The following is a 15,000-nucleotide window of genomic DNA, read 5'->3' as shown; positions in this document are numbered from 1 at the left end:
ACACATTTACCTAAATACAGCTATTTTATTTTTTCCATAAATACTTTTATGAGTTATCTTGATTGAACCCCAGTCATGGTGTTCATATCTGTCGTATAACTTCTGCCATGTTTTGTGTATGTTAGAGAGGAAGATTATGCAAGACAAACAATAATATTGCTCACAGCTGGTGATCCCTGTGTAAAAAGTAAGGCAGACATCAACGTCTGTTCGAAAAGAGGCGTGATGTCATTCCTACTGCTTGGAAATTCTCTCTCTCTCTCTCTCTCTCTCTCTCTCTCTCTCTCTCTCTCTCTCTCTCTCTCTCTCTCTCTCTCTCGTGATGTCATTCCTACTGCTTGAAAAAATTCTCTCTCTCTCTCTCTCTCTCTCTCTCTCTCTCTCTCTCTCTCTCTCTCTCTCTCTCTCTCTCTCTCTCTCTCTCTCTCTGCTTGGGGGTACACTTGGATACATTATTCTATTTTATATCACTTCCCCTTGTTTTGTTAAACATTTTATAGTTTATATAGGAGATCTTTATTTTAATGTTGTAACTGTTCTTAAAATATTTCATCTTTCCTTGTTTCCTTTCCTCACTGGGCTATATTTCCTGTTGGGGCCGCTGGGCTTATAGCATCCTGCTTTTCCAATTAAGATTTAGCTTTGCAAGTAATAATAATAATAATAATAATAATAATAATAATAATATCTCAACTATGGTTTTAGCTTAGCTAATAATAATAATAATAATAATAATAATAATAATAATATTTCAACTAGGGTTTTAGCTTAGCTAATAATAATAATAATAATAATAATAATAATAATAATAATAATAATAATAATGATAATAATAATAATAATAATAATAATAATAATAGGGTGCATAACAATAATAATAATAATAATAATAATAATAATAATAATGATAATAATAATAATAATAATAATAATAATGATAATCCAACTAGGGTTTTAGCTTAGCTAATAATAACAACAACAACAACAACAGCAATAATAATAATAATAATAATAATAATAATAATAATAAAGCGCAAACACGCTTTGATCTTGCGGTAGGTGTGAAGAGACACAAGTCTTATTAGACGAGAAGTGGTGACCTCGTGTTTGTGATCCCATTCAGGCGGCCTCGTGTTTGCTGGTTTAAGCTTGTTGTTTTAGCTATATATCTTGCGTGCCAACACTATAGCTGTTGCTATTCTCTCTCTCTCTCTCTCTCTCTCTCTCTCTCTCTCTCTCTCTCTCTCTCTCTCTCTCTCATACGCATGAAGGAATATATTTATATATATATATATATATATATATATATATATATATATATATATATATATATACTTATACATATATATGTATATATATATATATCTATATAATATATATATATATATATATATATATATATATATATATATATTAATATTATATATATATATATATATATATATATATATATATATATATCTATATATAATATATATATATATATATATATGTTATATATATATATATATATATATATATATATATATATATATATATATATATATATATATATATATATATGTATATATGTATATATATATATAGACGCGTGTACATAATGCTTGATATAATATATATACATGCAATTATTGTCGTGTAAGTTTGTGGTTAATATTCTCTCTCTCTCTCTCTCTCTCTCTCTCTCTCTCTCTCTCTCTCTCTCTCTCTCTCAAACACATACACATATACGAGATAGCACTAAGGCTAAATGCCATATTTGGAACAGTATCTTCCAAGATATTATCTTTTCAAAAACGACCTTGTTAGTATCAAATGTATCCTTCATACGTTAGAAGTCGTCTCTCTCTCTCTCTCTCTCTCTCTCTCTCTCTCTCTCTCTCTCTCTCTCTCTCTCTCTCTCTCAGTTAGAATATATTAAAGTTATTCTTTTTAGTACTAGTCTTTCCTTTTATTTTGTCTTGAGCATGGTGACACGATCATGAACTGTAACCATACTATGGACACTCGCATGATTTGTTATCGTAAAAAACCTTGGCTGATAGTGGCTTTTCTGTAAATAGATGAGTTTCTCTCTCTCTCTCTCTCTCTCTCTCTCTCTCTCTCTCTCTCTCTCTCTCTCTCTCTCTCTCTCAGTTAAAATATATTAAAGTTATTCGTTTTTAGTGCTAGTCTTTCCTTTTATTGTCTCTTGCGTCGTGACACAATTGGGAACTGTAACCATACGGTAGACACTCGTATGATCTGTCTGGTATCGTAGAAGACCCTCATGTCTGTTGGTGTCTTGTCTGTAAAAAATATGAGTCTCCAGATGCCGAAAGAGATGGAAACACATGTGTTCCTATCCTCTAGGGATGTCAAGGACACAGAGTTCATGTCCAAACACTCGGGAGAATAGATTAATGCATACTTTAGTTTTTGGGGGGTGGATTTTTTTTTTTTTTTTTCGGGGGTGGACGTGTGTGTTAATGTTCTACATCTGCCAGACGTTTCTTCGCACTGATGCTGTAATTATAGTGAAAGTTATTGTTGACGTTATATACTCATGTTGATTATTGTTCTGCAGTGACATATGTTGTGTTTAGAACAAAATTGATTTAATGATGTCAAGGAGAAATGTTCGGGGCGTTTTGTTTAGCAATTAGGTGGGTTAATTTGTTTTTAGATATGACTTTTTATTCAGGTTTTGACCATAAACGTTTAAGCTTACATGAAGGGATTTTCTCTCTCTCTCTCTCTCTCTCTCTCTCTCTCTCTCTCTCTCTCTCTCTCTCTCTCTCTCTCTCTCTCTTGGGATTAAGGAAAGGGATTAGGAAGGTATCATTCAGCCCTATCCCCCAGAGATTTTACTATCACTATCGGGAAGCTCTTGGCATGTGAGTTGGGTAACCAAGGGAATGTCTTGGTGCCGCTACAGCTGACAATACCGATTTCGAAATCTAAGTATTGACATTTAAAGGCCGCTCATGAATGGCAGGGGCAAGGGACAGTGGCATTGCCCTATCGAGCAGGACAATGCCCTGGAGACTGAGCTATGATCAGCGCCCACGTACCCTCTCCACCCAAGCTAGGACCAAGGAGTGCCAGGCAAAGGCTGATGATGACTCAGAAGATAGACCTATATTAAAAGACCTATAGGGGCCTAAAACCCCTCATCCTTCTCTCACAAGGATGGGGAGGTTGCATCGACCAAAAAGACTAACGATTTTGAGTGGGACTCTAATCCCAGTCTGGCGTTCACCAATCAGGAACGTTACCACACAGGCCATCACAACCCGATTTACTACATTTACTTCGATTCCTCAGTGAACTGGTTTTATATTTAATTGATATTATCTCTTAGGGTACCCTGACACTTGCACGACTTTTTGCCACTTGAATTTTTCTAGGCAAGTCGTGACATTTTGTGGCACGAACTGGATTAAAAAAAAAAAAATTACCTCTGAATCACAGCTGACCTGTCCACATTGACACGAACTGGCACGACGAGTTCACGCATAGTTTGCGTACTTCCCGCATCGTCCCGACGAGTTCACGAACAGTTCGCGCATAGTGCACGACCCGGTCACGAAATTTTGTCGTGACCAAAATTTTGAACATTTCAAAATTCTCGTCACGACATGCCACGATGTCACGACGGGTTTACGAACACTTCACGCCAGTTCACGACAAGTTCACGCCAGTTCACGACTCGAGTCGTGACAATGCGTGCCACAAATTCGTTCAAGTGTCAGCATGGCTATAAGCTTTCAGAGACAACTATTTTATCGGAAGGCCTTTTCTCATATCAGATCATTTTGTTTGTGTTGTTGTCGTTGTTGTTGTTGTTGTTGTTGTTGTAGTCCAGTCAACAAACAGGTCCTTCTCACCTCAAGGTGTTTCACATACATAAATCTGAGACACGTGCCTATCTTTTTTGTGGTTTGATATAGAACTTGATATACTGGTTTAAAGCGATCATATTATGTTCTATCTCTTTTGACGATGTATTTTGATCGGGAACATATACTTGTATTTCTTAGTGTACTCGTTTAAAGTAAAAATTATTATTATTATTATTATTATTATTATTATTATTATTATTATTATTACTTGCTAAGCTACAACCCTAGTTGGAAAAGTATTATGCTATGGACCCAGGGGCTCCAAAAGGGAAAATAAACATTTCCTATATAAACTATGAAAACTTCAACTATACAGGAGGAAAAAATAAGATAAAATAGTGTGCCCGTGTGAACCATCAAGCAAGAGAACTCTAACCCAAGACAGTGGAAGACCATGGTACGGAGGCTATGGCGCTACCCAAGACTAGAGAACAAGGGTTTGATTTTGGAGTGTCGTTCTCCTAGAAGAGCTGACGTATATTTATTGATACAGTGGATTTTGAACATATACATCATGATTTTTGTTTTCAAAAGTAATTGACAGTATACATTATTTACGCTCAGATGATATAAAGCAGGAAATTTATTGTAACCTTGGATTCTCATGTTAAAGTTTAAAGGCTGCTCATGAATGGCAGAGGCAAGGGACAGGACAATGTCCTAGAGACATTGTTCTATAATGATCAGCGCCCAAGCCCCTTCTCCATCAAGCTACAACCAGGGAGGGCTAGGCAGTGGCTGCTGATGACTCAGCAGGTAAAAGTGCAGGTTCCCTAGCTCACAAGGATGGTGAGGTTGCAAACACTACTAGAAATTATCGAGCTTGGTCGTGTCTCGAACTCCCGTCCAACCGATTTCAAGGCTTGAAAGTTTACAATAAGCTACCACAACCCTTAGTTATGGTTTAATGGTTGTAGTTTATTTTTGTTTATTAGTATATGTGTATTATTGATTTTGCAAAATATTATGTATTGTGTATGGCCTTTGAGCAAAATTAACAATAGGAGAAAATATGTTTTGATTTCTATATTTTCTTAAGGCAAGAGATCTTGGAAACGTATATTTCTATGTTTAAAATGGAAGAGAAAAAATAGTTTTTATGAAAGCTTTCGATTAAACTATATGTTTATGATATTTGTGGATAGATAGATAAATAGATAGATACTTATTGCAGATAGATAGATAGATAGAGAGATAGTTAGTTACACGTTTAATACTTGGTGTAAAAACTCAGGAATCTATCTTTTCATACACGTTTAATACTGGGTGTAAAAACTCAAGAATCTATCCTTTCATACAGGTTTAAAACTGGGTGTAAAAACTCAAGAATCTATCCTTTCATACACGTTTAATACTGGGTGTAAAAACTCAAGAATATATCCTTTCATACACGTTTAATACTGGGTGTAAAAACTCAAGAATCTATACATTTCATACACGTTTAATAATTGGTGTAAAAACTAAAGAATCCATCCTTTCATACAAGTTTAATTCTTGGTGTGAAAACTCAAGAATCTATCCTTTCATACGCGTTTAATACTTGGTGTATTAACTCTAGAATCTATCATTTCATACGCGTTTAATACTTGGGGTCTAAACTCAACAATCTATCCTTTCATACACGTTTAATACTGGGTGTGAAAACTCAAGAATCTATCCTTTCATACACGTTTAATACTGGGTGTAAAAACTCAAGAATCTATAATTTCATACTCGTTTAATACTGGGTGTAAAAACTCAAGAATCTATCCTTTATACACATTTAAAACTGGGTGTAAAAACTAAAGAATCTATCCTCTCATACGCGTTTAATACTGGGTGTAAAAACTCAAGAATATATCTTTTCATACACGTTTAATACTTGGTGTAAAAACTCAAGAATCTATCCTTTCATACACGTTTAATACTTGTTGTAAAAACCCAAGAATATATGCTTGAAAAAGTAATGTAAACAAAACTATGGAAAAATACGTTTTAAGACCCAAGCCTGTACCAAGAATACGGCCATGAAGATCATGAGATAGTCAAAAGCCATGAGAGTCACAACCCGCATGAGGTTTTATTGTGGCTTTTCTCTGCAATTCCTTTTTAATGCATATGCCACACTGTGAACTTTACCCGAATAAAACAAGATTGCTGTTATAAATTTATTCACTGCCTCAGCACGTAAAGCCTTCAGAGAGATTTGTCCCGTTGATGGATTTAGGAACGAGGGGAGAAGGGAATTTGACCCTTGTGTATCTTTGCTGTAAGGGCTAATTTTGGGTAGGATTTTTGCTAGAGAAGTGAGCACGGTGGCTCTTAGCCATTCATTGAGCCGTGGGACAATTTATTAAAGTAGCCCCCTGGGGAAGCTTTGCTGAACTAACTTGTCGTTTCAGGGGAGGTCGCTTCGAGAGCGCGGGGCAATGGTTGGCGTTGCTGGGATCAAGTACTGAGCTAAGGAAAGAGAAAGGAAGAAAATATATATAAAGTACTGAGCAAAAGAGAGAGAGGAAGAAAAGACTAGATCAAGTACTGAGCAAAAGAGAGAGGAAGAAAATATATAGAAAAGTACTGAGAAAGAGGAAAGAGAGAGGAATACGAGAGTGGATAGAAAACTACTGAGCAAATGAAAAAGAAAGAGGAAGAAAAGAATATATAAAGTACTGAGCCAAAGAGAGGGGAAGAAGAGAGTAGATAGAAAGTACTGAGCAAAAGATAAGGAGAGAGGAAGGCGAGAGTACATAGGAAAGTGGTGAGCTAAAGATAAAGAGAGAGCAAGAAAAGAGTAGATAGAAAAGCACTGAACAAGAGAAAGAGGGGAAGAAAAGAATATATAGAAAAGTACTGAGCAAAAGAAAGAGAGAAGAAAAGAATAGAAAGAAAAGTACTGAGCAAAAGAAAGAGCGAGAGGAAGAAAAGAATAGTTAGAAAACTGCCAAGGAAAAGAAAGAGACGAAGAAAAGACTAGATAGTGAAGTATTGAGCAAAAGAAAGAGCAAGGGGAAGAAAAGAAGAGATAGAAAACTACCTAGGAAAAGAAAGAGAGGAAGAAAACACTAGATAGAAAACTACTGAGATAAAGAAAGAGAAGAAGAAAAAGCAGAATAGATGTTATTATTCTAACTGCAATAAACTACAGCCTCTATTGCTTGACAGTTCGTCTGTACTTGCCTGCCTTCAAGCAGATCTCTTTCTTGCGGGGAGACAAAAAGAATTTCGAGGCATCTTCAAGATTAAATACTTATTGTTCGGTACATCTGAATGGCACTGAGAATGCAAGGTCATGTTTTTAGGAAGGTTTTAAGTAGTTATATGAGTTGAGCAAGCATGTCTTGTGTGTACAGCTGGGTGCTTGCTTGCCATCTACGCGTTGCCATCTCCTGGTCACTTATTTTTCAGTCGATTCAGTTATTATTATTATTATTATTATTATTATTATTACTATTATTATTATTATTATTAGTAGTAGTAGTAGTAGTAGTAGTAGTAGTAGTATCAATATCATTATCATAAGGTACTAGGTTGGCCAGGGCACCAGCCACCCGTTGAGATACTACCGCTAGAGAGTTATGGGGGTCCTTTGACTGGCCAGACAGTACTACATTGGATCCTTCTCTCTGGTTACGGTTTACTTTCCCTTTGCCTACAAATACACCGAATAGTCTGGCATATTCTTTACAGATTCGGGTAGTGCCATACCTTCTGTACCATTGTCTTCCACTGTCTTGGGTAGGAGTTCTCTTGCTTGAGGGTATACTCGGGCACACTGATCCATCTTATTTATCTTCCTCTTGTTTTGTTAATGTTTTTTATAGTTTATATTATTATTATTATTATTATTATTATTATTATTTGCTACAACCCTAGTTGGAAAAGCAAGATGCTATTAGCCCAAGGGGTCCAACAGGGAAAAATAGCCCAGTGAGGAAGGGAAATAAGGACATAAATGAACGATATGGGAAATAATTAACAATCAATTAAATATTTTAAAAACAGTAACAACATCAAAATAGATATTTCATAAACTACAAAAAGACTTATGTCAGCCTGTTCAACATACAAAACATTTTCTGCAAGTTTGAATTTTTGAAGAAGCAAGTATCAACAGTAAGATGATAAGAAAAAGTACTGTTTATATACGAGAAAGGCTGATTTATATTTATCCATAAATTGATAAAAGTAGGAATGTAGAAAAAGCGATAAGTATCCATAAATTGATAAAAGTAGGAATAGAGAAAGAGCGATAAGTATAGAATAGAGCTCTGGTTTGGAATGAGGAAAAAGGCAACGAGTCTATCCCACGTCATTTGGGAATGTTGTTGTTGTACGTAAGGCGATTTGATAACAGAAAACGAGTGATTACCAGAGGATTTAAAGGGGAGGGGGGGAGACTGCGGTAAAGGTATTTTAAGCCCCAAGACAAATGGAGATGTATCGAAGCCGTTATCAAATAGTTTCCTAATGCTACCATACACAACCCCCCCCCCCCTTCACACTATCTTATTATTGTATACCTATGTCACGTGTTATCTAATGCTATTAACATTTCTGGTTTCAAATTATTAACACTATCTTATTATTGTATACCTGTGACACGTGTTATCTAATGGTATTAACATTTCTGGTTTCAAATTATTAAAACTTTATCTTATAATTGTATACCTGTGTCACGTGTTATCTAATGGTATTAACATTTCTGGTTTCAAATTATTAACACTTTATCTTATTATTGTATACCTATGTCACGTGTTATCTGCTGCTATTAACATTTTTGGCTTCAGATCATTAACTTATTCTAATTTCAAGTGATTTAACTTTCTTTTTATAATTTCAGGAATATCGTCTACAACATCAGCATCAGTAATTTGCAAGAAAACTTGAGCCAGGTAAGTTTCAAGGTCTTTTTAATTTTTAGCCTTTTTATTTATTATATCTTGAAATTAGCCTTTTTTATTTCATAGATCTTGCAAGTATATAGTTTTCAATACAGTTATCATTGCATATTCATACCACCACCTTTTACTCCTTTGTGATCCTAAGGAAAACAAAATAAAGAAAATACGATATATCTTATATTTTATATTTATTGTTATGTAAATATTTAAAATAAATAATATTTGCGAATATTTAATGTCTATGTCTGTGGCAATTGTATTTATAAATTGTTTCAACTAAGTTATTATACATTTGAGCACATTATTAAATTCCTTTAATAAGATTCAGATATTTTTAAAAGTGATTAAACATTTTAAGAATGATTTGATGAAAATATGGAAATATATGAAAGATAATAAGCCATTATAAATATCAGGAAGAGATGAATTTATACTATCACTCATACATGACTTTAAAAGTTCAGCAGAATATGATTAGTTAAAGTAAGCACATTATTAAATTCCTTTAATAAGATTCAGACATTTTTAAAAGTGATTAAACATTTAAAGAATGATTTGATTAAAATATGGAAATATATGAAAGATAATAAGCAATTTTAAATATCAGTAAGAGATGAATTTGTAATGTCACTCATACATAACTTTAAAAGTTCTGCCGAAAATAATTAGTTAAAATAAAGGCAATGGGAAAAAATTTTAAGAATTATTTACATCAAAATATTGAAATAGATTAAAGGTAATTTATTTTAGAATGACGTTGAGAGATAAATTTATACTATTCCTCAAACATAACTTGATAGTTCAGCCGAATGTAATTATATAAAATAAAAACGACCATAAAAACCTGGTGATACTTATAGGAGAGTAGATCCAAAGGGATCACGTTTGACCCCTTTTTCAGAAATAGAATTTTAAATGTCAGCGAGAGATAAATTTATACTATCAGTCAAACATAACTTAATAGTTCAACCGAATGTAATTGAATAATATAAAAACGACCATAAAAAACTAGGTGATACTTATAGGAGAGGGGACCCAAAGAGATTATATTTGACCCCTTTTTCAGAAATAGAATTTTGAATGTCAGTGAGAGATTCAGTTAAACATAACTTTATAGTTCAACCGAATGTAATTATATAAAATAAAAACGGCCATAAAAAATCAGGTGATACTTATAGGAGAGAGGACCCAAAAGAGATTACATTTGACCCCTTTTTCAGAAATAGAATTTTAAATGTCAGCGAGAGATAAATTTATACTATCAGTCAAACATAACTTAATAGTTCAACCGAATGTAATTGAATAATATAAAAACGACCATAAAAAACTAGGTGATACTTATAGGAGAGGGGACCCAAAAGAGATTACATTTGACCCCTTTTTCAGAAATAGAATTTTGAATGTCAGTGAGAGATTCAGTTAAAGATAACTCTATAGTTCAACGTAATGTAATTAAATAAAATAAAAACGACCACAAAAAAACCAGGTGATACTCGTAGGAGAGGGGACCCAAAAGAGATTACATTTGACCCCTTTTTCAGAAATAGATTTTTTAATGTCAGCGAGAGATGAATTTATGCTTTCACCCAAACATAACTTTATAGTCCAACCGAATGTAATTAAACAAAATAAAAACGACCAAAAAAAAAAAACCAGGTGATACTCGTAGGAGAGGGGACCCAAAAGAGATTATATTTGACCCCCTTTTTCAGAAATAGAATTTTAAATGTCAGTGAGAGATAAATCTATACTATCACCCAAACATAACTTTATAGTTCAAACTAATATAATTAAATAAAATAAAAACGACCATAAAAAAACCAGGTGATACTCGTAGGAGAGTAGACCCAATGAAATTATATTTGACCTTTTTTTCAGAAATAGAATTTTAAATATCAGTAAGAGATAAATATATACTATTCCTCAAACATAACGTATCTAGTTATCCAAATGTAATTATATGAAATAAAAACGACCATAAAAAAACCAGGTGATACTCGTAGGAGAGGGGACCCAATGAAATTATATTTGACCCCTTTTTCAGAAATACATTGAAGATAATTTATTTTAAAATATCATTGAGAGATAAATTCATACTATCACTCAAACAACCGAATGTAATTATATAAAGTAAAAACGACCATAAAAAAAACCAGGAGATACTCGTAGGAGAGGGGACCCAAAGAGATTATATTTGACCCCCTTTTTTCAGCCGAAGGGAATAAAGTGCTCTTGTCCGGGATTCAGGTGTGATGAGCCCTTGTGATGGGCACAATCACAACATCCTTTGGCCATGTCAAGCCAACTGGGGTTGACCTGATGCATGCTCTTATGTTCTGGATGTCTCCTCTTCACTATTTTATTTTCTTGTCCCATCTAACTATTTAATTTTCCTGTATTTTCATTGTTTTATTTTCTTTTCTCCTTCTTTATTTTATTTTCGTGTATTCATTATTTTATTTTCTTGTCTCCTCCTCACTATTTATTTTTGTATTTCCTCTTCTCTATCTTATTTTTTTTTGTGTCCTTCATTATTGTATTTTATTGTATCCTTCCCTGTTTTACTTTCTTGTCTCCTCTCCACTATTTTTTTTTTCCTTGTCTCCTCTTCATGGTTTTTTTTTCCTTGTCTTTTTCACTGTTTTATTTTCTTGTCATATCCGGATTATTTAAAATGAAAAAAGAGACATTTTATCCGAATAAAAACTTCCAATTGTTATAGGAAGGTTGTTTGATTAAGCTCACAGTATTAGAAAATATTTATGGATAATTTTTTGTTGCAAATACGAAATATATCTCATTTTCAGGTTTCCCATTTTATAACTTTTTCACATAATATGTGTTTGTTTTCTAATGTTTTATATTTTTTTCTTATTTTGCAGAGAATAGTATGGTTTTCGAGGGCGCAAGACAGTGAAACTTGCTTCAACAAGGGAAAGTCTGTGGTAAGTAATGATATCATTGCCATCGATATTTGGTTAGAATTAGAGTTTAGATTTTGACAACGTTAAATTAATTAGAAATAGTGGAGCGTAATATATATATATATATATATATATATATATATATATATATATATATATATATATATATATATATATATTTATATATGTATATATATATATATTTATATATGTATATATATATATATATATATATATATATATATATATATATATGTATGTATATATATACATATATATATATATATATATATATATATATATATAAGTATATATATATACATATATATATATATATATATATATATATATATATATATATATATATATATATATATATATATATATATATATATATATATATTGTAATCTCCTTAAGAAAGAATTAGGAGTGCATATCTAAGTATTAGAGAATTTAAAAAAATGATGAGAGTTAAATGGCAGGACAAGACTAGAAATGAAACTATAAGAGAGATTACTCTAGTGCCATATGTGGATGACAACATGGTGAGGGGTAGATGGAGATGGTTTGGGCATACTCTTCGCACTCTCCAAGAGAGATCAATTCACCAAACTTTCAACTATGCTCTACAAGGTACTAGAGGAGTTGGAAGACTCAGGCCTACATGGCTGAGGACTATGAAGCGTGAAGTAGGAGATCATGAATGGAGAAGTATTGATTTACAAGCTCAAGATAGAGTCGACTGCAGGAATCCAACCGAGGCCCTTTGCGTCAATGGACGTAGGAGATGATGATGATGATATGATTATTATTATTACTACTTGCTAAGCTACAACCCTAATTGGAAAAGTAGGATGCTGTAAGCCCAGGGCCTCTAACAGGGAAAATATCTCAGTGAGGAAAGGAAACAAAGAAAAATAAAATATTTTAAGAAGAGAGCTCCAACAGGGAAAATATCTCAGTGAGGAAAGGAAACAAAGAAAAATAAAATATTGTAAGAAGAGCAGCAACATTAAAATATATATCTTCTGTATAAACTATAAAAACTTTAACTTAACAATAGAAATATGATAGAATAGTGTGCCCGAGTTGTACCCTCAAGCAAGAGAACTCTAACCCAAGAGACAGTTGAAGACCATGGTACAGAGGCTGTGGCACTACCCAAGATTAGTATGCTGTGTATATTTATCCATATAAACTATAAAAACTTGAACATAACAATAGAAATATGATTGAATAGTGTGCCCGAGTGTACCCTCAAGCAAGAGAACGCTAACCCAAGAGACAGTTGAAGACCATGGTACAGAGGCTGTGGCACTACCCAAGATTAGTATGCTGTGTATATTTATCCATATAAACTATAAAAACTTGAACATAACAAGAGGAAGAGAAATATGAGAGAATAGTGTGCCCGAGTGTACCCTCAAGCAAGAGAACTCTAACCCAAGACAGTTGAAGACCATGGTACAGAGGCTGTGGCACCACTCAAGATTAGTATGCTGTGTATATTTATCCATATAAACTATAAAAACTTGAACATAACAATAGAAATATGATTGAATAGTGTGCCCGAGTGTACCCTCAAGCAAGATAACTCTAACCCAAGACAGTTGAAGACCATGGTACAGAGGCTGTGGCACTACCCAAGATTAGTATGCTGTGTATATTTATCCATATAAACTATAAAAAACTTGAACATAACAATAGAAATATGATAGAATAGTGTGCCCGAGTGTACCCTCAAGCAAGAGAACTCTAACCCAAGAGACAGTTGAAGACCATGGTACAGAGGCTGTGGCACTACCCAAGATTAGTTCTTCTGTATAAACTAACAACTTTAACATAACAAGAGGAAGAGAAATATGATAGAATAGTGTGCCTGAGTGTCCCCTCAAGCAAGAGAACGCTAACCCAAGACAGTTGAAGACCATGGTACAGAGGCTGTGACACTACCCAAGATTAGTATGCGGTGTATATTTATCCATATAAACTATAAAAACTTGAACATAACAAGAGGAAGAGAAATATGTTAGAATATTGTGTCCAACTGTACCCTCAACCAAGAGAACGCTAACCCAAGACAGTTGAAGACCATGGTACAGACCATGGTACAGAGGCTGTGGCACTACCCAAGATTAGTATGCTGTGTATATTTATCTATATAAACTATAAAAACTTGAACATAACAAGAGGAAGAGAAATATGAGAGAATAGTGTGCCCGAGTTGTACCCTCAAGCAAGAGAACTCTAACCCAAGAGACATTTGAAGACCATGGTACAGAGGCTATGGCACTACCCAAAATTAGTATGCAGTGTATATTTATCCATATAAACTATAAAAACTTGAACGTAACAAGAGGAAGAGAAATATGATAGAATAGTGTGCCAGAGTGTACCCTCAAGCAAGAGAACTCTAACCCAAGACAGTTGAAGACCATGGTACAGAGGCTGTGGCACAAGAAGAGCATCAACATTGAAATAAATATCTTCTATATAAGCTACAAAAACTGTAACATAACAAGAGGAAGAGAAATATGATAGAATAGTGTGCCCGAGTGTACCCTCATGCAAGAGAACTCTAACCTAAGACAGTTGAAGACCATGGTACAGAGGCTGTGGCACAACCCAAGATTAGTATGCTATGTATATTTATCCATATAAACTATAAAAACTTGAACATAACAATAGAAATATGATAGAATAGTGTGCGCGAGTGTACCCTCAAGCAAGAGAACTCTTAACCCAAGACAGTTGAAGACCATGGTACAGAGGCTGTGGCAAACATAACAAGAGAAACTAGATAGAACCGTGTGCCCTAGTGTACCCTCAAGCAAGAGAACGCTAACCAAAGACAGTTGAAGACCAGGGTACAGAGGCTGTGGCACAACCCAAAATTAGTATGCTATGTATATTTATGTACCCGAGCACATCACGAATCAAAGGACTAATCACACAGATGTTAGCTATGTTTAAAAGGTTAACGTTGACGCCATGTTTAGTCTGATGCACAGTTTTATAAAGAGAATGACTTAAGGGGGAGAGGAATGGCCACCTGCTTAGGTCCACCATGAGGATTGCTGTCGTGTTTTTGTTTTGCTTTTTCTTATTTATGAAACTTGAATCTCTATCGTGAATCCATTGGATTTATAATGTATCCAAACGGGGTCTTTGCTCAAATCTGATTTATCTCTTTAAATCTGGGACATTGTACCGTTGTGTGTGTGTTCTTTGTTTTTGTTTTGATTCGTGTACAGTTGAAGACATGGAATCCTGGTGCATCTCGATCTGAAGTATAATAATAATAATAATAA

General features: G+C 33.8%; 1 protein-coding gene across 5 annotated transcripts in view; it reads left to right on the top strand.

Annotated features, from left to right (window-relative positions):
* Window positions 1-15,000, top strand: part of LOC137639977 (semaphorin-1A-like) — a 45,950-nt gene that overhangs the window by 7,996 nt on the left and 22,954 nt on the right. For all 5 annotated transcript variants that reach the window (XM_068372315.1, XM_068372313.1, XM_068372314.1 and 2 more), the window contains exons 2-3: window positions 8,704-8,755; window positions 11,647-11,709. In XM_068372315.1, the coding sequence (XP_068228416.1) occupies window positions 8,704-8,755; window positions 11,647-11,709 (115 nt within the window). The remainder of the gene's footprint in view (window positions 1-8,703; window positions 8,756-11,646; window positions 11,710-15,000) is intronic.

This window comes from Palaemon carinicauda, chromosome 4 (genome assembly GCF_036898095.1).
Source record: "Palaemon carinicauda isolate YSFRI2023 chromosome 4, ASM3689809v2, whole genome shotgun sequence".
Taxonomy (NCBI): domain Eukaryota; kingdom Metazoa; phylum Arthropoda; class Malacostraca; order Decapoda; family Palaemonidae; genus Palaemon; species Palaemon carinicauda.
This window is presented reverse-complemented; position numbering and strand designations above follow the sequence as displayed.